Source organism: Varroa destructor, unplaced genomic scaffold (genome assembly GCF_002443255.2).
Source record: "Varroa destructor unplaced genomic scaffold, Vdes_3.0 BEIS01000001.1, whole genome shotgun sequence".
NCBI classification, from domain to species: Eukaryota; Metazoa; Arthropoda; class Arachnida; order Mesostigmata; family Varroidae; genus Varroa; species Varroa destructor.
Genome location: NW_019211454.1, coordinates 52,258,607 through 52,285,395, shown reverse-complemented (window position 1 = coordinate 52,285,395; position 26,789 = coordinate 52,258,607). Strand labels below are relative to the sequence as shown.

The 26,789-nt window shown below is 40.1% G+C and overlaps 1 protein-coding gene and 1 long non-coding RNA gene across 4 annotated transcripts; one reads left to right on the top strand and one right to left on the bottom strand.

The window, feature by feature from the left end:
• Positions 1-870: 870 nt before the first annotated feature.
• On the bottom strand, positions 871-26,766 carry LOC111255593 (uncharacterized). Its single transcript, XR_002675565.2, has 4 exons — positions 26,663-26,766; positions 22,834-23,055; positions 2,590-5,105; positions 871-1,264 (listed from the first exon to the last, which is right to left on the bottom strand). It is a non-coding gene; the product is annotated as an uncharacterized LOC111255593 (long non-coding RNA).
• LOC111255589 (sodium-dependent multivitamin transporter-like) lies at positions 986-16,092 on the top strand. 3 transcript variants are annotated; one of them, XM_022817708.2, is made up of 10 exons: positions 986-1,126; positions 7,115-7,347; positions 7,607-7,852; positions 9,770-9,955; positions 10,191-10,301; positions 12,990-13,083; positions 13,368-13,517; positions 13,778-13,872; positions 14,252-14,420; positions 14,827-16,092. In XM_022817708.2, exons 2-10 carry the CDS (start codon positions 7,231-7,233, stop codon positions 15,423-15,425), a joined length of 1,767 nt encoding a protein of 588 aa, XP_022673443.1. In that variant the 5' UTR covers positions 986-1,126; positions 7,115-7,230; the 3' UTR covers positions 15,426-16,092. The 3 variants fall into 3 exon arrangements, with proteins under 3 accessions (XP_022673443.1, XP_086834334.1, XP_086834333.1); XM_086978208.1 differs by lacking the exon at positions 986-1,126 and adding an exon at positions 5,574-5,757 and having other exon boundaries at positions 7,115-7,163; XM_086978207.1 differs by lacking the exon at positions 986-1,126 and adding an exon at positions 5,574-5,757.
• Positions 26,767-26,789: the final 23 nt, after the last annotated feature.

The following is a 26,789-nucleotide window of genomic DNA, read 5'->3' as shown; positions in this document are numbered from 1 at the left end:
CACTTAAAAAGCTGCTTCATTGACTTCTTCTCCCGTCTAAGTATGCGTCGGCTAAGCGTTACGTCTGACGTCAAATGTGTATTCGTTTACCGGGGTTAGTCATTCTTAACTTTAATGCTCCGCGTGCGTTAGCCGGGTTGACAATGACTCTTCTGGCGCTTTTCGTATGCCGCCCACTGATAAGAATACTTGCACATTGTGTTGTTTATTGCCAGATAACGATTTAATTGTCAGTTGCATTAATGTCATTTAAAATTTTTTCGGCCCGCTAGTATGCGCCGTTCCCCCGTACTCATACCCTGCTTACGGGTCCTTCCTGTTGTCGCCCCCTACAGTGTCAAGTGACTGCCTAAATGCGACGTTGGATAGGATTGAACTCCGGCTTCTTTAATTTGGCGAGGGAAATTGTGCCTGTTTGGCCGCTTTCGTCTTTTCTCCCCGCTTTGACCCTTTCCACCATCGCCGTCAACAGCATAGGTAACGTATGTCCCTCATCCAAGCACTAATTATGTACCGCTCATTACGATGTTCATCTCATGTGTCCTTATGTCTGTCATTCTGACGGAGCACTTCCAACTACCTGTCTCTTCTCCTTTGCCAGACGGAGAGCGTTTAACTCTCCACCCGAACAAGGGCCGCTTATTTGCCGGCAGCCCATTTCGTAGCAATCGGCATCGTTTGTTGTGGTTATCGTCCTCAGCCTTTAGTTCCTCTGTGGCGCGGTTCTATTATAACTTTATCAGAAGGTGTTGTACGTTGAGTGTTTACGGAATTAGTCTACCGTTTTTCTTCGCGTGGCCAGAAAATCACTGGTTGTCGGCTCGATTTCACGTCGTATAGTAACACTGACACTCGGGCTGCATGGCGGCGTCAGTAGCATGACTAGTAGTACCAAACAGCCAAAAGCTGGAAAGATCGTTATGATCGCCTGGTTTTCGCAACTGTGTGCGTTTGTCCATGCAGCAAAAGAGTCCAGGAGACAGTGATGGGATTGCGGCTTGTACCAAACTGCCTGCTGATAATTAGTGTGCATATGCATCCGAATATGTCTGAGCGTGTCTGGCCATCAGTGGCTGAAGAGGTGCAAAGTGGAAATTGAAGCGAAACTTTTTTTTAGCAGATTTTGGTGCGTTATAGTGATAAGTCTCATTGTTGTTGACTTTTGCTCCGCCACGGAGTTAACTTGTGCTAGGGACACTGATTATTGTTGTTAATTAGACAAACTTCTATTCACATTGCCGAACTACATGCCTCTGCAATGAAGCTTTAGAGTAGAGAACTGTATTAGATAACATTCAAAAAAGGGTCGCTAATTTATCTATGCTATCAGACCAATTAATTTATTTTGTGATGTTTGCAATCAAAACGCATGTCAGACTGCCGGACTCATAAAATACTTATACGCAGATTCGCTCCGCGAATGTATGTTTCTTTCAACCATAACGTTCGATGGTATCAAGTGGAAAATATATAGTATATGTATAGTATATATATATATATATATATATAGTGAGTTAGAACGCTGTTCTACTATCATCGTTTGTTTATGTCATATCACTGAGCATAAGTGTCTTCCTAATATCAGTAATAGGTAAAACACTGCTGTTGATATAAAGGCGTGCCCCTTTGCCGGAGAAAGACCAAACACGATCTTTAACATCTATGTGTGGGTTTTTGATCCCAAACTACGAGGAACAATTGAGTGCAATAGCACGGCAACGCCTGAAGTGGACCGAACACTTGAGTGATACTGGCCAGTTGGCAGCACCATGCATACATATGGTTCGCTAATTATCCAATCAGTGTCGGGCCATTCAACTGGAGAAATTCTATTTCAAGTGCCTACAATTCACTGCTTCGGAAAAAGATGTTTTAAGTTCTGAGGTAAGGATAGGTCTCGATTGCAGTAGAGAGGGCATAAATTGCAACTTCATGCCTATCGACAGTAACCCAACTAGTCAGGACAGTCAACCTGCAAGCTTTTTGATAAAATTCTGCTCAAAGCAAAACAAGTAGCAGCAGTAAAAGACCTCAACTGATGAACGAGATACGCTATTGAACTTCGCAGTACGTAATACATGACAGGCTATATCGTAGGCCTAGGTGGTAGGCATAGACATTTCGTTTCGTACTGGGACGGGCCTTTTGATGGAACGCTCAACAGCAATCTAAAGGCTACATCGTATCTCTCCTATAGGTCTACAAAACTATAGTTAATGTTTAGAACCATAGTCTAACACGGGTCGTAGCACAAAAGAATAACGTTAAACACCTAGAAGGTCTAAATCGTGAAGAAATTTGAATTGTAAGATACGAAGTTACTTTTCAATCAAGTAAAACGGGAATTCACAGCAAAGTTATCGACAACTTCGATACGTGATATTCTGCAAGTTTCTTAGAAACGAACCTAGCAATGGTTTGTAAATCTCCGTTAAACAGCCATTCTGTCCAAGCTGAATCCTAAACAAATACGAATGTCAAACGACCCTGAAACAGGTGAAATGAAATTTTGATTACATGATATATTGGTAAGCACCACTCCTAATCAGTAATTATTACAAGTAAGTAAATTACTGACACAGCACTTACTCAAATTGATCAAGCAGAAAGGAAGTGATTTAACGTCGCAGAGAATATGCCAGAGAGTCTTCTGATGACTTTCTCCCATTGAAAAATACAAAACCGGACCAAACTCCCTAGTGGCCTACATACATTTTAAATTGTCACCATGGACATTATGTTGGCCCACCTTGTCATGTTAGCTATAGACGTGTGTCTGTAATGAACGGTGCATGCGTGTGCAGTATGTGTGGGAGACGATTCATGACACATGGCCATGTATACTGGTACGCGCCACTCTTCCAGACGACCTTTGCAAACCTATTCACACAGATATGCTCCAGCATCGGGGCAGTGATAATCCTGCTGGCTGAAACCGGCGCGCAGTAGTTCACTGTAAACCTCAATAATATTTCAGGCTGTGGCTGGTAATATGCGAATGGTTCGGTAAAGTGGCAACAGCCGGGGCTGCCTTTCAAATCACTGGGAACTGGCATAACATGCCTTTATAGTGGAAGCCCTATTGCTGGAACATGGGACGAGGTAAACAGGGGATGGAGCCGTATAGGATAATAGTTTGTAGCCTCGATCCAGCCAATCATAGTTGAATATAGTATTTCAGCCATTGCTAAACAGACAACTACAAACGTCCTCTGGAACGTGCACTGCTAGCAAAATTGACCGTTTGCCGTGTGAAAATCACGTGTCTCTTTTTCACCGGCCAAAGTCTGTTACAAAATGCTTACTAGCTTCCTATCTTAATCGTCTCCATTGGCTACGCTGGTTCTTACTTGTAGAAGCCTACTTTATGTCCCTTTTTGATAACCACCAATAACTTCATACATACCTTGCCGGCAATAGCGCTTGAGTGGAAAAACAATTCGATTCAAAACCATTCGCTCAGCGTTATTTCGTAGCAAAAAGTTTTCCTTTTTGGGCTATTTTTTGTTAATAATTAAACGCTCACCTCAGATCCAGAAACCAAACGGCAGTTCTGTCACCGTGTACTATATAATAATAATAATAATAATACGACATTAATTATAGAACAACGATCCAATTTCTATTTCCGGCAATGTCTGCGCGGCTGCTTGAAAAAGTTAGCAGACGCTGGTTCAAGCCAAGCCAGCGGCACATAGTGCAAAATATCTGTGATCGAATTATTTATAGTGTCTAGTTATACGTTAACACATCCATAGATAAAACGATAAATAATCGAGAAAAAAAAAAAAAACTAGTCTTACCTTCAAAGGAAAAAAATAGTAAATTACAGTGCCGCATTGAGTCTATATAAATATTATGGCCAACCATTTCTATTTCGAAAGTCCACACTTCTCCATATTGGAATAGGCGATAAGCTTGGAAGACGTTTAACAGTGACGTCTGTTCCAGAACTATTCTATCAGATGAAATATCGAGATTGAAACGTTCGAAGTAATGCTTCCTAAAAGTAGAGACAGTTTGTTGTGTGTAGATGTGGTCGTTGCGCCACTACAATTTGTACAGCTTTCAAAAGGAAGCCTTACCTAAACTTTACAGCCGAAGGGGTCTCCTGAAACGATCAACAATGTGCCTGATTTTTTAGGTCAGTCACGCCCACCTATTGAATTCTCTCGCAGGTTGTATTGTGGCCCGCGTAGTTGCCGAATAATATAATACATGGGGCAGGTAAATGGGCAGTTTGTTGTTTTCATATTCATGACTAACTATTCGGGGGGGGGGGGGGGGGGGGGATTTTGTGCTAAAAATAATGAAAAAAATTAGAGCAAAAAATCATGCGTGGATATCAACAACTGTTATGATTATACGATGTCGTACATGTTGACGAGTTTCACGAATGGCCTGAAATAGTGACACCTGCCAGAGGCCTGTTTATCGGTGGCGCCGAAAGCGACAGATCATTCTTCTAGCACGGCGATGGCGTTGCTACTAGAAGTTATTATTCTAGTTCTAAACTACTATTTGTAATCAGAAAAAGTAAAAGCAATAAAACTGAGATTAAATTATCTTGTTTGTCGTTTGTCGGCCTCTAAACTATTATTGATCCAACTGTTTCATTTCGAGTAGAAGACGAAAATATTAAGATAAAACCGTTCTACTTACTCTACCAATACTAGAAACGTTGTAATAACTGTGCTAAATCAATCTCATCGAGATTGTGTTTTCTCTAATTTAAATTATCAGGATTTTCTGTATGTTACCAGAATCATGAAGTTCTATTGTTTGAATCCGACTGACCTTTATCACAAAGCAAATAGAGACGACTCGAAAGAAAAACCAAGTTGACGTTAGCACTCTCTATAAAATTTGGTTTTCTGCCAATACGAGTAGCATTAAAGCCAAAATTATTCGAAGTGTCTATAGAATGCATAGTGTTACAGGACTGCGAAATGAAAAGTTGTTCTTTCAGTAAAATCCGTATCATCTTCTCAGCTCGTTTGCAGACGATGATTTCCAGACGTTGCACTACTTGAAAGCATAAGGTAGACGAAAATGCAGATGATAGTTTCTTTTTTTCTTAACTTCTCGACCAATTTTGACGAATCCTGCAGTTATAAGAAACGTAAATATCATTAGGTTAGCATCTATTCGCAGGTACAGCAAATCATCAGCTAAAGAACTAAACTTATTTCATAGCCAATGAATTACTCGTGATGCTATCCAACATCCAAAAAGCAATTTTTCAGCCAAATACTACACGCAAACAAGTACTCTTTCAATAAAAAACCTACATTAATGCTTTTCTAGTGGAGTACTCGTAGCTTTCTACACCAGCGTATCTTTCTACAAACCTAAACATTGATCTGTATAGCCCAGTTATGATATCTGTCTCTCGTGTAAAATGTGCAAAGAGTCCTTTTTTTCATCTATGCACGCGCGTCGCGCATTTATCACTACGAGACTTAACGCTTTTAGTTAAAAGTTGTTTCAACCGCGATATTTGTCCAGCGACCGCAGACAGCCGCCATTGTACGGTTGTGTCAGCTACAAATGGCCACAGCTGTTCGTCGTGTGGCACACATTTCGCGCTGTAGCAGATGATGAGTGGCGATATCAATGAAACTGTGCTAGATTTAGAACTAGCAATCATCTGAATAGCCGGCTTAAGTTAAACAATTTCGAGAAACACCTCCGTGTCTTCCCATGCTCACCGCTGGTGATACTGTACAGATTATATCGGACTCATCGCCGTCTGAGGTATGAGAAGTGAAAACAAAATCATAAAGAACTTTTTTTTTGTAACACACGAGAAATAAATGCATTGATCACCTCGTACCATTGTACACGAGGTCGTAGACTGCTACAGAGCGACGAACGGCAGGGTGCGCGGGCAAGCAAAAACGTCCATGCTACAAATGATTTTCCTATACGTTTCTAGCCTTCAGATAACTGGCTATGAGCACAAAAAGGAGCGTATCCGTGCCCAATTTTGAGCTTAGACCACCTTACTTGTCTCCAAATATTGGAGGCCAAAACGTTCCCCTTGCGCCAGAACTATTTCTTAAGAAAAAAAAACTTGTATCGAAACATGCGCGAAAGTACGGAGGTCGTTCTATGGTAAATCGAAGGCTTCAGATACGCGTCGCATATAATTAGAGTAAGACAAATGCTCTCTTTGGCAAGTACAATCACGAGATCTGATCAATGCCGTTTGCTCGAACGAAATGAAACGGCCGGTCGTCTTCGACCCTTCTTTGATAAAAATAAATAATTATTTTCGAAATTAACGGATTTAGAAGGCGTGTTTATAATGAGTAAAATCGAACTTTCGATGAATGCTTTTGTTCGGAGTGCTAGTCTGGAATGGTGAACGTGCTATTTAAAAGGTTTATCTGCATGTTCTATGAATTGTTGTGTGACCATAAATAGTTGAAGTGAAAAGGGGAAATCTAACGTCTTTGAGATAAAAAGCTTCGTACCAGTGGTAGGTTAGTGGGTAACGAATTTAACTATTCATTTTAGAGACACGTTGTGGTCTGGGTTCGATTCTGGGCATCGACAGGCATTGTTTTGCGCTGGGAGCCAGCCAGCGGTCCTATGGAATGTCTGGCGGCAATAGCGGACGCAAGGCTTAAAACGTTATATCATTTAACAGCTTACACTAATCTATCCGTGCAAAATACGTAGCTGAAAAATATAAGTACACAACGCCGTTTACAGCTCAGCTGTGTATGAAGTGTTACTGAGCGATTTTTGACATGACAATTATGATACTATTGAACGTATATACTATGAAATGACTACTATTGCAAAGGAAGCATTTAAAACGAGCTTGTGAGCGGTTTAGGCCTCACATTGTGGCTGATTGCATTGACCGGTGATTATATCAAATAAATAAAATTATTATTATTAAACTGAAAGTGGTAGCTTTAACAAATGCATGAAAAAATGTCTAAGAAAGAAGTCACAAGGACAAGTCCGCGTCCAGATGCACAGCTCACTATATGTGTTTATGCTCCCCAACGTTATGATTCCTATGGTGTTGGGATCAGGAGATAAGCGAGAACTTGTTGTTGTTGTTCTAATGGCGTTATTCTAAACCTTACGTTTGCAGGTATCATGCGTCGCGAATACCGGGCATAGTCTTCAAAAGGCAAACTTAGGTAAAGCTAAGCCTTTGTATTGCATTCCTCAGCAAATAGACAACTTCTCAGTCCCCACTACTTCGTCATGGATGGACCAATGTCAATACATGACATGACGAACCGCTTTACGTGGTTCGACTATGTCATGATGATTGCTGTTCTGGCATCCTCTTCCTTGATTGGTATCTATTTTGCCTGGAAGGTAAGGAGAGCTCTGGACGGTAACGACGTCACCTTAATTGTCTAACGTGACAGTTAAATTAGGAAGCGAAATCAATTTGCTTGGGTGATGAGCCTTTATAGCTTCCATGTAGAGTTTTTTCGAATCTTAAGGATGGTTGGATATCAAGACACAATGACAAACAGCCAAAGCTTTGGGAAATCTACTTTGTCAATGACGTATTTCATTCAACACATTGGTTTAGCGGGCCGTATAGAGTTCTAACGTCGAACATTTTCAGGATCGCAAAAAAATGAACAACAAACAATTTCTTATGGCAAATCGTCAGCTGGGTGCCTTTCCGGTATCCATGTCCTTGATGGCCTCCTTTCAAAGTGCTACGACCTACCTGGGTTACCCATCGGAAATGTTCTACCGAGGAACACAATACTGGGCGGCCATCTTTGGCCTGGCCATCTCAAATCTTATCGCTGGCGAGTTCTTTCTGCCCGTCCTGTACGATCTCAAACTCACGTCTGTCAATTCGGTTAGTATAATGGCGCCATTAAATATCCAAACCTTTTTCAAAGATCATAATGAAATGATTATATATTGAAGAACTATTACATAAAAAAAAAAAACGATATATTACTATTACTAATTTGCTCTAACGACTTAACATTGCGGTTGTACATATGGTAATAAAGATCTTTGCCTCGAAGGCGGCTTCACCAATTTATATTATGTATGTCAGGATCTAGGGGTTGTCGTCACAAGCTTCTTAACCGGACAACTCTTGTAAATAACGCTACCGTATCTTATGAACGAAAAAATGTTTCAGCGTCTTAAGCCGCGTGCTTTGATATCCACAACACAGTCTAACAGCTTTGATGCTCTGTCACTTAGATCAGCGGTTTCATAATCTTGCATTTTGTCGGGACCGTGAGGAACGTTCAAAGCGTGTATGTGTCATTTTGAAAATATCTACATAGTGAATTGTATCACTCTATCTAAATGTGGCCTAGAGGACCTCTGCCGTTAACGATGAGTTTGCGGATTAAAATTGGGAACAGTTCAATTAACCCGAAGGAATTAGCCCAATTGCAGTTGTAGTAAATGTTCTATACGTGAACCCCTATCACGCACAAACGTCTCACAAACTATTACTCGCAGTATCGTGACATCTGTGTGGCTGCTTATTCTACTTAGAGGCCTAGATTCTATTAAACAAAAAAAGCCTGTGCTCTTTAGCGGCAGTGGAGGAACCTATTCCTCTTAAGCCCACGCGATTTTCTGGCCACAAATCTAGTCATAAGATTTAACAATGCCAGGCCGTTAGTCGCAATCTCTATATAGATGGTAACGATGTATATTAAGTACGCGTGCCGACGCAATTTACAGTTAAAAAGGAAGAACAAAAGAAAGATCTTTTACGATGGCTTATCTTTGAACAATATTTTTCCTATCTTTAGTACCCATACAGCAAAGGTCGATTTACAAAGCCTTAAAAAACGGATTGTATTATCTGTTGAAAATAACCCGATAAGACGTGATAGTGAAGCATAAAATTAATTGAAATGATCGTAATGACGTAATTAAGGCTCGCATATGTCAGGATTCCGTTTTAATAATCGCGGTTGATTTAAGTGTATGGGGAAGATTACATTAGGGATAGACTAAAAAGATACAAACGGTTACCATGGTGCAGCTTGTTATTTACCAGATGCCATAGCCGTGTATAATTTTTACGTACGCAACGTCTGTTTAGACCTTGATATTTTCACAGTGTTACCTTTTATATAGAGTTCGAATGAAGAAAACGTAATCCAAATTAATACAACGAGCTTGTGGCGGACTATTTCAAAAACATGCTGCGTGGACAGGCGAGTTGAAAACACATAAAATTCCGCTAAGGTAATGACATTATAAAAATCAAATAAAAGAAAATGTGCCGCCAATTATCACTTATCTGGCTGCCAACGCCGCTGATGTGGATACATTAAAATACTTCGCTGGGATAAATGCACAGTAATGTACACTTTAATTTATTAGCTTTCGAAACACTACAGACTAAATGTATAAAGTTATTATCGGAAAATACAGATTCCTCAACAATTTTATACTCGGATTGTACACCCAGGGTTTGCTTTGGTATTATCGTTCTTTTAGTATACTTCAGCAGGAACAAAGCATCTACAGCACACGGTGCTTAAATGATCTATACATTATCTGCAAAGCTACTGTATATTTTTTGCGTAAAGAAATTAGGTGCGTGACATACTTTGCACACCTATTGCGATTACTATTTTCACCACACCGCTCGTTTTCCCAGTAAATCTACATTTTCCTAGTATAGACGGCCTTCTATACCGTTAGGTAGTAACCCTAATTGGTTTATGAAAATTTCGAGGGGATTTCGCGGGCGTGCTCTTTATTGTCAATTGCTGTGAATTTTCTTTTTCAGTACCTGGAATACCGATTCAATCGTTGGGTTCGCGTTCTTGGTGCAGTATCGTTCACATGTAATAATCTCTTGTATATGGGCGTCGTGTTGTATGGTCCATCTTTAGCCCTTAAGCCTGTAGTTGGCCTACCGCTATGGACGTCAATTGTAGGACTTGGCTTGCTATGTACCTTCTACACAACCCTTGTGAGTGTAACCAGAAAGGTTTTCAGAGCTGTTTCGAACGATGCTAGTACTACGATGTAAACTCATTACACATACACTCTTGCTGTTTTGACAGAAAGCTATTTTTCATAGATGTTACATGATTATAAAGACGACTTTATGATCATGCAACACCAGCAAAAAATAGCTTTTAGTAGTGGAAAACATCGATAAGGATAACGTATGCATTATTAATTACTTTATGACCCTGAACCAGGGTGGCGTCAAAGCTGTGGTGTGGACAGACGTCATGCAAATGTCTATTGCGGTGCTTGGAATGGTCGCTTTGAGCATCGTTGGGATCATTAAGGCTGGAGGACTTAGTGAGGTAAGTGATTTTGCACGAGATACGGTGATCGCGCTAGAATACACAAAAGAGCTTTTTCAATACTACTGAGAAAATGGTTCTTCGATGTTTGAAAATAAGTGAGAAGAGTGCGTTACGCAGTTACCTCTGTTGTCCTCAATAAAAACATTTTCTTCGCGACTCTATTACTATCGGTCTCATGTACCAATGCGCTTGCAGCGCTCTCATATAAGTAACAAATGGGAATCTCCAGATTACTCTATTGTAAAAGAAGTGTTCTTAAATGGACCTTCAAGGCGCTATATTAACAACGGCTCGACCTGATTATAGAGCGTAACAATAAATAAAAAAACAACAAAAAAAATATTCTATCAAATGACGGTACAAATATTAGTCGTTTATCGTAATGCGAGACGCACGACAGAGAAGGCTTTGCCGTGTTCGAGAGTAACGTGCAATCAGTGTACATTTATTCAACAGGAACATGCCCAGCTTCGGAGAAGGCGAATAACCTCGCTAGACAGCCACTTGAATCAAACGGCATATAGTGCAACCATGGCATGCCTAGGCTGAAAGCTAGTCTAACCTTAGAACGTATGCGTGCGCGTGTGTGGGTGTGAACATAATAACAGTCACGGGTACAACGATAGTGGATAGAGGTCGGATCAAGTGGTGAGATAATAAAAACCCGGAGGCGGAAAAGTCTACCAGGGAGGCAACATTCTGCATGTTAGCTGGATGTCGGTCGAGGGGATCGAATCTACAATTTGGAATCTGAACCGGGTCTATCATGAGAATCTGTATCCTGACATCGGATAAAGACCCCACTGGATATTTTGATAAAAGTGAAGACTAAGTCGCTCCTATTGCCAAGGCAGGCATACAGACCTTGGTCCTTTTATTGATATACACATGTAAGTCGAATCAACGCAAAAGCAATGAAGCAGCTTAGGACCTATGCAACGCCAGAATACGAGAGACCTAAATGTTCTAGGAAATGATTATTGGAATTCTCATACTCAGCCTTTTCAGAAAGAAAGATCATAGGGGGAGGTTTCTTCAATGTTTTGCGTTCTAACTTGGACTAATAGTAACAGATACAATGAAAACATTTTAAAAAAAAATCTACCCAACGAGAGACGTTGTTTTATGCCGCATACGATGCTGCAGCGAGTATTTCAGCTCAGTAGAGAAAATGCTAATGGATGACATCAAGGTCACATATAAAGGAACCGATCACAATACTGTCAGACTATGGTTCAAGGTAACTACAAGAAGCCAAAAAAGGGAGCCAAGACAAGTGTGACTAGTATTCGGCAAGAATGAGATGAACAATAGTTAGTTTGATGGACGATAATGCGAATTTCGGAATTCTACTCGGAACTATCCTACGAGATAAGGATAAGTTTCGATATATACTCGAATATAGCGCGCAGGGAATTTGAGAAACAACAACAAAAGACCCTAACCCAATATAATTATCGCCAGACCGGGCTGCTGTCGGCAGCTTTAACCTAACATGACTCAGAAGTCCCTATAGGAAGAAACATAAAATTCGGAATACCAACAAAGGGCAACGTGATTGCATTTAACAGAAACGTACTTCGTGCTTCTGGGGATCATTACGAGCCGAAGACAACGTCTGTAGGAGACGACAGCGAGAGGTGACGTAAAATTCTACCGGCCTGAAATGGCAGATATGAATGGTGTACAACGCTGTAAGCATGAAGAAAACTTATCAATACGACGAACGTCGGAGAATACTGGGATACAAGAAAAGCACCGCACAAGAAGCGAAAGAAACCATGCAGATAGTGTCAGATAGACCAAGCGCGATACCGGCATTACTTTCAAGGAATTTAATGAACATAAGTGCTCATATTTAGCAAGGCGATGCAGTAATATTTCAGCTGGAACGTATTCAATAGGATGTGACTTAGTATATTTACTGGTGAACATTTCATCTAAAATGGAAACCCATCCATCACAATATTTGTCATCCTATACAGAAAAAATACAGATGTGTACAGGAAGAGAGGTACGGATGAAGAAACAGGAAATTTTAGCAAAAACGTAATGCATATTCTAAAAGGATTGAATGCTGCGTCTTTATACGTCAATATCGTTATAAAGCGATAACAGAAAAATTTTAGGTAGCAGATCAAACAACTAATGCGTGTTTCTCTCGATGCTACCAAAGCGTGCGTCCAAGTGGACAAGAACTCGGACAGTGATCGCCGGTCCGTCTCGTTCTATATATAGCATACTTGGGAGGATAATTAATCCTTTTTATGATCCCATCAGCTGGATAACTGATAAAGCCATAGAAACACGTGGTTTAGCGTCTAGTGCGGGAGCCTTCTCGAACAGAAGAAGTTCAAGATACGAGATCGACCGTTCGCAACTTAGCTGCTCTTGATCGTGAATATCTAGAACGTCTAGACTCTAATATCAGCTGGGACACAGCACTGAAATGACATCTAATATGTCCAAGAGATCAAAAGTGGTCTTCTCAAGAAAGTCGGCTGGCGCTGTGATCGCACGAATTCGTAGCAATGCGAATTAAAATAAACAAAGAATACGATCTTACCAGTACTATGGTTTTATATCCAGCCTATTGATGCTTTATTGGGTAAGTTCTTTCTGGCGTAAACGATGCGCTGAATGAATGAGCTGTGATTTAGTAGTAAGCGATCGGCGTTATTTCAGGTATTCCGTATCGCCAATGAGGGTGGTCGTTTGCAGTTCTTCAACACTCAATGGGATCCCAGTTCGGGAACAGTGCTTTGGAACGTTCTCATTGGTCTGTAATGTGTTGCGTAGCACCCTGTAAGCTTAAGTCGAATCGTCTGCAGTTGTTTGAAAATAAAGTACACATTCTAAAGTTCGAACCCCTAAGGTGTGTCATTGCTTAAATCGCAATGTCTACCAATCAGCAACGTAGAGATGACATTAATTTAGATGATGAAGTTATTCGACATTATCTGTCTGTACAGCCCGATTATCTTTTCAGTACGCTTTGGCCTCGTTATTTATGTCTGCCGCAATATTAGTAATATAGTTTGTATTTATATTTGGTGATTGCAGGTACCACGATGGTCTGGTTGGGCTCGTATGGGACTTCGCAGACAGAGGTGCAACGTTTTTGTTCGGTATCTACGCTAAAAAAAGCGAGATTGGCTCTCTACTGTAACATTCCTGGGGTGATGTTCAACATTTCGCTGGGATGTCTTGCTGGTTGGTAACTATGTTTTGCGGCTATTTAACGTCGATGCGAGTCGTCGTTAACCTCTACATTTCAGAGAGCGTGGGCCCAGAAATGGTATATCAATTGACACACGGTATGTAATACCATCGATACGTGTACCCAGGTGGGGCACATCGATAGCGATCGTGGTCGTAAAAACATTTACTCTTGCGTGTGTTTTTCGTAAACGTTCACTCTGTTTCGAAATTGAGTACATCTTAATGACAGTTGTAGTCGTAATTTGTTTCAGGTTTGGTCATATATGCCAACTATTACGACTGCGATCCGCTTCAGGCCAGACGAATCGATAGCCCTGATCAGCTGATGCCTTACTTTGTGATGGAGGTAGTAGAGCGAATAATTGAAAAATTGCGCCAAATAAAGTATGTTCCACATATAAGTAATCTACAAGATTTCAGGTGGTCCTCCCAATTAGTTATTATTTTGTGTAATAACTTACGTAAAGCCCTCGATTTGGACGCAAGCACAACACAGAGACACGTATTTTCATCTGTTCTGTTGGCTATGTTTACATTATTTCTTATGCGAAAGCTGGGCGCATTAAAGGATAATGCATAATTTTTATCCGGATCACGTGGGGCTCTTGTAAAATTCACTAGAATTCACCTAATCGCCGTGTTACAAGTTTTATAAGGCACAACATTCGCTTTGTGCTTTGGTCATAGTGCTACAGTGGCTCATTTTCGCGTTATTCCACCTATAGGTATTAGGCGGTATCCCTGGCCTGCCGGGCCTATTTGTTGCAGTGATTTTCTCGGCAGCCTTATCTACGCTTTCATCCGGCTTCAACTCGCTGGCCGCTGTTGCCTATGAAGATTTTCTTCAATTTGCAAAGTTGCCTCTGCCTCCAATCGTCGTAACGAAAACTGCGGGTTTGTTGAGATCATTCATTTAATGGCAATTTTGCTAATTATAACTTTTGTTTTCCCATTGCCCAGTTTTGAGTGTGGTTTTTTTTGTATTTATTGAAACATAGCGTATAAGTAAGGGTCAAGACTGCGTAAAGGAAAAATGACTGCTAATTTATAAATGTGTCCAGTAGTAGAACAGGTACAACTAAACATTGGCTATAATTTCCAAAACGATCATTTAATTATTTGTAAAAGGTTCTTGTTCAGTCGTAGCAATGTGCTACATATATATATATATATATATATGTAGCAGAACTCAACTTATGTATATATATATATATATATACATATATATATATATATATACATATATATTGTGAAAGCTGATAAGAGTGATATGCGTTTTATCTGGTATTATGATTTTCAGCGGCTACATATGGCTTCCTAACGGTCGGGTTAGCCTTTCTTGCAGGATCAATAGGTAATCTGATTAAAGCCGCATTCGCGATGTCCGGTGCCCTGTCCGGCCCGCTGCTTGCAGTGTTTGCCCTGGGCATGTTTCTACCACATGTGAATGGTAAATCCGCCCTCCTCGGTTTGCTAGTAGGACAGGCAGTTTGCCTATACATTGTGAGCTCAGCCGTTTCATCTGATGATGGACAGAAACTTACTACGTCAATCGACGGTTGTACGACGCCTACGCTCAACTCTGCTAGCACGGTCTTGATGAATGCCACGACAGTCAGTACGGAAACATCAGGCCCTTGGCCACCATCTCAGCGAGCCGCCACAAAGATCTCACATCTGCTAGTGCCAATATCTGGTTTTTCGGTGACGTTTATCGTTGCGCTTCTTTCGATTCTCGTGTTCGGGACAAACGATCCTCGATCCGTAAACCCTAACCTCCTCTCAAAGTACGTGAGGAAGTACTTGCGTCGGGTAGAGACGACGATTGGTGCGGCCACAAAGGATGTACCTAGCAGTGAGAGAAACACCAGCTATAAAACCGGTGATACCCAATTGTAGACGTTCCGTCCACTTCGCATTTTCTAACAAACAAAGTTGCGCAGTTAATTTAGCTTAGTTGTCTGCGACATCCCTTTCGACCACTGGCCATTTCATGGCTTAGAGGAAAAGCTATATTTCTGGCAATGATTTGAAACAACATTATTATATCACACACAACCATTATAAATAAGTTGGCATTTGCACTCAAATATGTCCGACTCACCTACTAGTTCCATTGAATCTGTTATATACAGTTAACGAACCTTCGTGCTCAGTATTGTTTAGCAACAGAGAGAATATTTTCTCTGCCGATTCCTTCCCTTGGCTGCGAACTTGATGGCTATTTAAATTGAAAGAAAGTTGACCAAACTTTGCGTAACCTAAGACAAACATTTAAATAATTAAGTAATTATATATATATATATATATAGATATAATTGAAAAAAATAGTTATTATTGCTTTGTTAACTCGTATTGTTGTAACCATATGTACATACGCAAGCCTACGAACAAATGTATAATGTATAATAGTGTATAATTATGCATTATACATGCATATATATATGGAACGTAGGCTACCACACATTGACGTAGGTGGTGTGACCGTTTTGTACACGCTCGAGGTCTAAACCAGTCGTCAAAAAACTTATTAATAAAGGAACTAATTGATCGTGATGGCGAAAAACGTGATTGTCTTTTATGTTCGTCTAAAGCTTGCATATGGAGATGTATCTTCGCATTGTCAGAGTCCGTTCTAGCACCAACTGGATCTGTTGAATTGGCGCATTACTTGTACACTATTTGCTTCATCTGTAGTTAGCTTTGTGCTTACCTGTTCAAAAAGCCACTAATTAATAATAATGTAACCAGCCTATAAGGTGTTTGATCGCATGTAATCCTAGGATGATTCTACGAACCTCAAAGGTTACATTTATGCGGCCTACAATCGCTAATGACTTATTTCTTCAGACCTTAAAACGCACTTCGTATTGCTGGCCTTTTATGTATCTTGCTTTGCACGTTCTACTGTTTCGTCTGCTTAAAGCTTTACGATTTGAGGACTCAGGATTTTTCAGTTTTTGGTGAATATTCAGTGACCTCATAATTGTAGTATTTTACACAAAGGTGGAAGAGGCGTAATCTACCATGTACCTTATGAGGCTTAGAAGCTTTCCGCAGGATCAATCGGAGTGGTTCATTTTTACATAACCTGTTTTATCTGAGCCTGTTACAAGTATAAATAAAAATAGGGGATGGATTTGTATCAAAACGTTTGGTGGTCCTTTTTAACCGCTTTAAATAGCAAGGAAGGTTTATGAATAATACAGCGTAATAGGAAATTCTGCGAGAGACTCCAGAACGGAACAATTATATCTCTGAAGCGTTTGCATTCGCAGAAATGTTGTTTTTTTTTTTATGAAGAGCAAACAAATATAACGCCTAAAAATATTAGATGTCTCGCATATATATAGAAGATGCCATTGCGATTTGTAGCCAAAATCCACTCGGATTTTTTTCTATCCAAAGTTTACTTTTTGCGTTAGCAATTATCAGTCGGTTGGGAAGGAGATTAAAGGTGTAGACTAGAGAATTTCGATGGAATAGTCAATACAGTAGTACTAACAGAACAGGCAGTATTAAGAAATCCACAGTCGGGGCAGGTACTATTTATAATTGCAAAAGGTAAAAAGTTTCTCTATGAGTATCCGTCGAGTACAGGGCCCATATCGTTGTCTGGTTCGTAGCCCCACCCCTCTCTACGCGTGTCCAAAGTTCGAAAAAACTGATTAAATTTCCATTTTAAGTTAATTAAATAATTATGAGTGCTATATAAAGGGTCCAAGCAGGGAGGTCAATTTTTTGTTAAAACATTGGAGATTGAGATAAAGCAACAATTTAGTACATTGCAAAGTTTGGTAGCCTTTTTTATATCAGTAACTTCATATTTTTATATATATAGTTTTAGGATGTAATCATCGAGATAAAATGTATACATTTTGGCGGGTCGCTTGTTATGGTGGACAGGGATTACGGAAGGAAGCCAATTCTTTTCAAATCAACTAGTATAACCTGCTATGATGAATACAGGATGCCCGTTTTAGAACGTGAGCAAAGGTTAGCCAATTTTCAATGTCTTTACCCCGGATGAGCCCTCTCCAAGATACTTTTTGTTTCGTTTTCGTGAACCAACGACCTCATATTACCTGCTTCCATGCGGTTTAAAAGAACGTTAGGAAGAATTTCCGCGGAGAAAACTCGAACATCCAGAATGATTGGTTTGAAAGGGCTTGACAATCTAAGTGAATGACAACAAACCGTTTGCGTTGATACTGGTGCAAAAAAGAGCGGTTGTTTTCAGGTGTATCTATTGCAAATTTCGCCGAGAAAATAAACCCTAACGCCTAGTCAATGTAAAATTTTTAAAAAGCAGTTAAGGTTTATGCTGCATCTGGCGTGCCTAAACGAGGCTTTGATGAACTTACACGCCACTTACTATTCACGAGCTTACAAGCGGAATTTTCGGAAGTTATCTGTGATCGATGTAGGACCCGAATTAAAGTCTAGGTATAGGCAAATAGCAGTTGCATTAAATAAACGCTCGTTTGGGAAAGATGTTCCTCTGGCATATGCAAAAGAAAAAGTAGTCACATCGATGCAACCGACAGAAGATTAGTCCCAATTTATACGAAACGCTCTGTAAAGCAATAACTAAAGAAAAACGTCGCTCGGTAGATGACTTATATGTTCTTGAATTTCAGGTAGTAGTCACGGCTATAATATCGAAGAGCACAATTACCGATTGACACGACCTGCTGTATTGGTCGTTCGTTGTCCAGCTATAACAGTGGCAATCGTGAACCTCATACCTACTTCAAATGCAGTTGTGTTACCCATGAGATGTAGTATATAATTTGCCAATCGGTTACTGTCATGCAAGCGTCTAAATATTTCGAAAAGAAAATCGTCCGAGACGTTTTGTAACATACAGATACGGACGTGGGCCTTGAATCGAATTGTTTCTCTACAGAATAGAAAATAACGCCGATTACAGAATGACGTAATTATTGTTACTGTCATCACCGTTAAGGATGGTACCAAAGGATGCGAATGCAGGTTTTGCTGTTAATGCCTTTTGGCATTCACTAAGATTGTGCCTTAAGTAGGTCAACTACACTGACCGCACCCAAAAATTATGCCTTGTCAGAACAATTCAAGTTAGGATTCGTTCTTCTTAATGAGCCCTCTTAACCTTATCATGGACATACCTCATAGGAAGAAGCTGGATCATTGAATCAGTCTAAACGCGTCGTATACTTCAAATCGAATTTGTCTCCTAAAATTTCTTTCGAGTAAACTACGTCAGACTGAGAAGGGCTTATGGACGTTTCCTGAAACGTTGATGTTAAAACTTCCCAACCACTAAACGATGTCACTGGAACAGTTGCAATATGTAATAATATGATTATAGATGCCTACACGCACGCATGTGCATAAACATGCGTAATAATTAGAGCCAGTCGTCTTTAGGCAGTCCAGAAGAAAGACATTGAAAAAGGACTGAAACGGCTCGTGTGTCCGATTAACAGACGAGCGGTGATGATACTCTTATACTGCTTCCCAACTCCCATTGCATGCCGGGATAGCCAAAGATCTGTACACCTTCTGAAATATTACCTGTTTTGCAGGTTCATATAGGAATCGCCCATGTACCAATCCTGTGCTAACTCAAATCAGATTGTGGGAACGGAATGTCAGTATCGTCACGCTATAGGCGCCTGCATAATATTTATAGCTACATACAGGTGTATGGGACGAGAGGCAGCGTTTGTGTTCAACCTGAGCTACCAACAATGTGCACGACTGAGTACACGCAAACTTCAATCGAAAATTGAATCAAGAGCGCGCCTGGCCTTGAAGCAGCATTCACTTGGTATAGCATTGCTTGTTGTGCGGTCTGTCTATTATTTGCTGGTTTTCACCAATAGATAGCAATTTTAGTAACGATATTAGCGGAAGTGTGTTAGTAATTCTCAGATTATGGAACGCCTAATTTTTTTTTTTAATTTTGGTTATGGGTTAATTGCTTTTGTGAAGTTGTGGGAAGCTTACTATTAGTCGACGATGATGTTAGAGGTTAGTGACAATTAGAAAATAAAATTCCAGTGGTTCTTGAATACCAATCCTTTCGATACGATATCTAAACCCAGAGTTACGTAGTAGTCGATTAAAATCTATCGAGCATGCAGGGTGAAAGTAGACTTTTAAATCAAACTCGCTAGTTTTTCAAGTTACAATTTTCGAAAAACCAGATTTTTTTGTTACAATTTACGATATTCCTTGGTCATTTAAGTTTTTCCCCTTTTGTCAAATTTTTCAGGACTGCGAAAATTAATACTTCGGTCAGCGCTAACCTGGGGAACTTTGATCGACACCTTCATTCGGGGCTCTCAACCGGTCACTATCGACCCCTTTCTGGAAGCTTATCTGAGAATTCAAAAAATTGTTTTATATCTATTTTTTTCACAGTAAACTCAATAGTGGAACTTTTATAAAAGCCAGCGCAAGCACAAAAACTTTTACATAGCCTGCTCGTTTCCGTCCTTAATCGCGAAGCTCGTATTAATCGATCTCTTGAACCTTCGATATTAACGTATCGTAAAGGTGTCTTCACAAAAACTACAGATGAGACGACAATAACAAATGTTCATCTCAAGCAGAAACATAGCTTAGTTCATGGAGATAGTAACAAAGGGGCGTAATTCAAGTCAGGCCTTGCGTTCTCCAAAATTTCATAATAAAACAATCTATGATTAATATCACATTTGTATCTATGTGTTTTGGCTGAGTAAAAGTGACGCATACAGCCAGTAGAACAAACGAGTCATTGCGTGAGGAGCTGGAGATATGGTCCCCTCTTTATGAGATCTTACTACATATATCTGTTGGTAATTATTTTCAGTGCATTATGAGAACGGTTATTTATACAATTATAACTTCGTGTGAAGTATAACGATGACCCGACATGAGCTTCAACCGAGGTTCGTTGACTCGCCAAAGTGGAATCGTTTCTCTTCATGGAGCTCTCGCTGCATTCTGTGCTTGTTTAGATACATCTTGCACCCTCTGGGTCGGACGTTTGAAGGTCAGCGAATGCGTTCGACGCAACATACATAGATCTATAATGCAATTGCTCTTTTGAATAATATTGGCCAAAATTAACTGTATAGAAGTATAAATTACATTTACTTACTGAGACTACGATTGTTATTACTCTCCATTGAGTAACTTAGATTGGTTTTTTCGAACATAGTAATACCTTTAAACATTTACTAGTAGCACTAATAAGACGCGCGTTCTAATATTCGTCTTTATTCTTTTAGCGAGATTCAATATGACGGTTCGGAAGTCTAGTTTGTAAATACTCTTTTGGAAACTTAGTTAGAATTTCTTTTATTGTGAAACGTGTTGTTCAATGAGTTGCGTTCACAGAAAATAAGCACGCCGAGTGTGTACGATATGTAATAATTATTCAACCGGTCCCCATAGAGACTTGCTAAGAAAACTGGTTTGTGAAAATCAATGACCCCCTTAACAGGTAAATGTGACGAAATTTCTAGACTTTTTAACTGGATAAAGTATCAAATTAAAATTTACTGGTTTTATCTCACGTAAAGTGTGTCTGTAACATAGTGATCAGAAATTAGACCTCAGGCTCTTTGTACCTGGCTATCCTTTTCGAAATCACGATCCGTCTTGTCACAAGCCCATCAAACTTACTCTCCTTTTTTGTAAATTATGCATATAATAGCGTGCCCGTGAACACACTATATGTTGGAAAAAATATGAACGGTTTTAAAGCCAAAATTGAAACAAATATTTTTTTGTATTTTAAAACAGTATTATTAAAATATGCGCCACTTTGATCGATGGTCTTTCGCAATTTTTCTGGTAATACCATAATACTGTCCCTGTGGGACGTCTGCGGTTCCTGGGAGAAAAACTACTACAAGTGAGCTTTGCATCTTTTTACAGAAACTCAAGTACCACTATCAAGAAATTTCTGCAGAATCTGAAACAGATGATGTGAGATTCAGGGTATACGGTGGATACATTAAAACTTGCCAATCATGATGTCTACTTTTACCGAGTAGTCAAAGGTTTGCAAAAATCTCGCGGTGAACGACGACGCCTTTCCGTGATTCCTTTTCAGTTGCATTAAGCACACAATCACCTTATTTGGCGTGTGTCTAGGTTTTGGCCGATAACTTTGTCCGTCACTGCCACATTAGACTAATTTTTCATCACTATAGCAAAATAGCCCCCTCTTCAGAGATGGCTCGATGCTTCTATAGAGTTTCGTGGATGGATAGAATCTACTGTGTTCTTTTTTTTTTTATCGTGATTTATGTAGCATTCAAATATCGTGCACCGGTTTATAGTCAGCTTTCACCAAATGGTTTGAAACTGTTTCATGGTGGATGTTCAGACATCCTCGGCGATATCCCGGCTATTCACGGGTCACTCTTGCTCTGCTGCCGTAATAATTTTGTAGAGAACAGGTCCACTACTACGAAAAGCATTCTTCACATTGAAATTTTTAGGATCAAACCGACAGGACCATTGTTTGGATTGTTTTCTCCCAGTCATAAATTGCACGCATTTTTTGAGGGCCTAGACAGAATTAGTATTTTTGTGGCAGTAAGACTGTAAAATATAGCGATTTTTCTTTTGTAAAAATTTCACTCATTTTCGAGACGCTGTCTTAAATCTGAATAAAGGCAATCTAGTATTTAAGACATCTACGACAGCTTTCAAATAGTACCAACACCGAATCATATTAAGATATGTAACTTTGAAGCTATCTAACGACAAGAGCTGTCGAACTATTGCGACCACCTAATATCCTACATACTATTAGGGTGAAAATTAATTAATTTAGTGGTGTTTTTTTGTAAGGATTATACTTCTCAGGAAAGCATCTATAATACATTTTTCTTTTTCTATTCACTTTCCCTCTATTACATAGAACGTGATAAGGACAAATAGGTTAAAAACAAAAATTTAACAAGTAGGTGATTCGAGCTATTTTGTTTGGTGATTCACGGTTCGTTTTAATCGTAAACCAAACAATGTTCAGTTACTTAGAAGTTTATTGGAATTCAACCGTATAGATTAATAAAACAATGGCAATAGTAGGAATATTATGATGGTTATTCGGATTGCTCAATGACCTTTGAACGTTAGTACAAGTATGCTATTTAGCTAGATCTTTTTCTATATATATATATCGCTACGTCGGCCAGTAAAGTGTCAGTTAGACAGGCGGCGGCTGAAAGTTACAGGTTTGAAGTACTGAGAACTGATGGGAACAGCTACCGAAGCAGTTGCAACAGACAAAGAACTAAGCCTGCAATGCCGTACGTACTCTGTAGTGGAGGAAGTTCAAAACATTTTCGTATGTCTACGTTCTCCTTGGCCGGGAGCTATCACACAAGAACTTTTCTCCATTAATCGACATCTTCATATTATGGAGACTTCCATCCGTTACGACCGTCCGAGTCCGTTGACGGTCACGTTTGGCCGGAGTAAACAGCAGCAGCATTATTAGCTGTAACAGCAAAGCTCTGAACGGCGGCTTTTCGGACATCTGAAAAAAACACACAGACGAGCAACAAGATGAATACGCAAAATGGATTGATTAAGCTAACCTAGCGCTCAGGAGTAGACTTGCTCTTTTCGCCAACAATGCGATTATGCCTGACTGTGAGTGCAAGATATCTTGCGTGATGAGTAGACATGTATCAAGATGGTTGCCACAGAGGACAGTGATAAAACGCTGCGGAGAAAAGGGGAAAAAAATAATGCGTTTTATTCAATTTCGATGTATGCGTGTATGTATATACGTGCGTATATGATACGCTAAAATAGACTGACGTATTTTCAACGCTTTGTGTTACATTTTCTCTAAGACGACTTCATTTAAAGTTTGAGTGAGTGCTTCTGCGATTCCGTACAATCATTTTCAAAACGAATAGATTGATATCTGGGTGGTTGCTTTCTGTTAAGATGCATTTTTCTTCAACTTCAGCGTCATATAATGAGCGTTTACCATCTTCTAAACGGGAAAAGAATGGGGGCTCTGCCACGTCCACAGTTCAATCAAAACCCAGTGACGGCTAGCGGAAGTGTGAGCTTCGTCAAATAGAATTGTATTCGGTCATTGCCTAAATCACTTCAATAATTATATCTGGTTGAAAATAGAAGGAGCCGATTACGAGTTACGTTTGCATCCAGTGGGACATTCATTGAGCTTTTAGACGACCTTTACCGAACCTGGTCGTTCGAATGCGAAGGATCAGGGTCAAGGCAGCGAACCTTGGCTGCTAAGGACGTAGACTGCGTGACTAGTCTCAAGAGGGTCGACGATATTCAACCACGATGGTAACAAAAATTACGCTTTTAGTTTATAACTAGAACGGAACATAGAGTTCTGTCGGAAAGTTTCTCTATAGAAAACTTCTCATGCTGTGCTAACTGCGAGTCTAATTACTTCATGGAAATATATTATATGCAAATTCGGTGAGAAAAAATTGACCGTTTATGTGTTCTTAAACGTGTTCCGTAACGCACGTTTAAGTAAATCCAATTTTGCCAACGTTTTTATAAATTCTATCTTTGAGACCAGGTAATCGGTGAAGATGGCGCGCATTTGGTGTTATAGATAGCACCATTTGTGCATTTTTTTTGTATCTTATAGCTTGCAACCTGCTGACATCTTCTGGAATCGTAAGGACACGTTCACGTTTGATTTAAGATTTAAAAGCTACTTCGTCATTCACGATATCTGGATCGCTAAATAAATAGGCAGCTAATCTTCGGGAAATCTGCTTTCCTAATGGGTGAACGAGGAGTTCTAATCGACAAATAAATCGGTTAACGAAGGTGCTTTTTGCGTAATCTGGAAAGTTGCTAACAAAGAGTACTTCCAGTTCACACAAAGTTTTCTATTACCGTACCGTAATTTACGTGTTCCTGTGAGTGAAGAGATTTATTAAAATACTATGACTATAATTAATACTGTCTTATAACTGAGAATGAATAAGAGATACATTTTATCCCATCTGGTTCGCTTCAAGCGCAATTTTCGTAGCAAGAAAGTGACTTTTAAATATTTTATTTTTACGAAGTCAAACAATTCTTAGATTTGTTTTGATAGGCTGCCCAACGTAATTTGCGCCATATCGTGTTCCATAAATTATGAACGTCTTCTAATTTCTATACGTAAGCTATACACAATGGTTTATAAATAGGTATTGGATGAGCGTTGGGTTACCATACAATTTCGGCCAAGTTATCTACAAGAGTTTGTTTGTAAAACAAATTAGGTTGGCGAGACAGGCCGTAACATTTATAACCATTATTACTGCGATCCAGACCGTGCAGGCTCACTATACTTCATATATATAATTAGATAATAAATTTTCAATGCTTATCGTTTCTGGATATTATTGAATTGGCAGGCTAACCGCATATGCCATTAGACGACCTCAATTCGGCGCAACCTTGAAATATCGTGTACACATCGAATAGAACCTTACATTTTCTACATCGCCACCCGGTACGGCTTCTTCCTGCAGACGATCACTAAACGAGACTGGAGAATATACGTTACGAATTCTGAGGCCGCAGATTAGTTATGTACACATCCAATTGGCAATCTGTTTCTCCATAAAGAAAAAACATTTATTTTATGAAAGAGTAGGCTGGCTCTTGCAGAGCGGACATTTTGACTTGATACTTTGTCACTATAGTAACTATTATCTTATACTCGCGATAGGTAAATGAAGCAACAACAACAGGTTCCATTTGCCGATCCCATGGGAACGGAAGATGACCAGCAGCATTGAAAATTATAAACGTAAATGCTATATGGGGCTTAGCATAGAGTTTCCCCGAACTAAAATATCGGGACTACCCAGCAACAGATAGTTAGAAAGTGGATGAAGCTCGTGCTGCCTTTGCTCGATGTGCACATCTATATTTGCTACGATAGTACGAAAAGCCTCGCACTACCGGAGCAACTATATAAAACTAGAGGCCGACGTTTGTAAGCGAGACCTCTTAGGCTTATAAAAGCATGATTTGTATCGATGAACAGATCGATGGACGGGTCATTTTTCCATTAGCACTAATCAGCTCCATGGACATCAGTTATTCGACACTGATGATACTGTACCAGCGTGTTATCGCTCAGATAAACATAATGGCCATTGATGTTTAGTGTTATTCACTGCCAACAGCTGCTGGCCGCTCAAGGCTAAACATATTTGTTTGCTAGCTAAGCGCATCGCCTTCCCGGCCCATAGGTCCTAATGCAGTAACAGTAACTTATTATCGGCAATTGTATATCATTAATAGACCACTTTATCCAATCACTCTCACACGGCTGAAGTATACAAGTCCGCCCAGGCCATATAATTATGGTTGCTCGCATCTGAAATAGACAAGCACCGCTCTTTCCAGAACTAGTTCTGAGAAGCGGATCCAGCTAATCCTTGTTGCAGACAGGTGGAGTACCATCATCAAACTGGTCGGCTTCTGATAGCTACTCAAATGGTCTCGAATGTCATCTATTTTCCATACGTTGCAACTAATTGATATATTTTTTTCGCCGAAGCCTCGTTACTACGCATGGGTCAAAATATCTTTGTGCGGGCGGAGTAGCAAGACAGGGGCGTAGCAAAGTCTCAGCCGTTGCATGGCGTCAATTGATCAATCGATCAATCAAACTCTGTGCGGCGGTCTATTAAAGCCGACCACCGGTATATCTGTCATGCCTCTGCCAACGATAGCGTATTAGTGAACTAGGAGTGACGGAGACTGCATAGATTGGATAAAAAAATAGCAGCAGCAGCAGCAGCATCGGTGCATTGCCGCGACAAAGCACAGATGCGGTCGCTTCGCGTCAGTCGTATCGTCAGGATCAGCCCGACTGGGGCAAAACTAGGCTGATAAGAAGGGAGCTAAGGCTGAGCGGTGAATGTCGCTACAGCATCAGTAGACAGGACCATATCTTTTAGGGAGGCATGCAGAGACCCACCTTCTGGGATAAGACAGGGTAGAAGATGGGGTCGAACGAACGAAACAATAATTACTCGCCGGTGGTCGGCGAACATGCGAACTAGTTTCGCGTTTCGTCTTGCTCTGAGCTACGTTGCATTTCCTGTTGCCTCTGCTTCTGTCTAGCTACCTACCTGCTTGTCTGCCTAGCTAGCTAGCCTGCTTGCATCATTGGTTCCATGTCGCGCTGTGCCTCAACAACGATGCACCGTTTAACGTTATGTGTCCGTCATTTTCCTATGCATCTGTTGAATAGAAGGC

Excerpts from the sequence above, each read along its gene's own strand:
- LOC111255589 (XM_022817708.2), top strand. The coding sequence starts at position 7,231 with ATGGATGGACCAATGTCAATACATGACATGACGAACCGCTTTACGTGG. Across the intron at positions 7,348-7,606 it reads GTATCTATTTTGCCTGGAAG|GATCGCAAAAAAATGAACAA; the intron begins GTAAGGAGAGCT and ends GAACATTTTCAG. Across the intron at positions 9,956-10,190 it reads GTACCTTCTACACAACCCTT|GGTGGCGTCAAAGCTGTGGT; the intron begins GTGAGTGTAACC and ends ACCCTGAACCAG.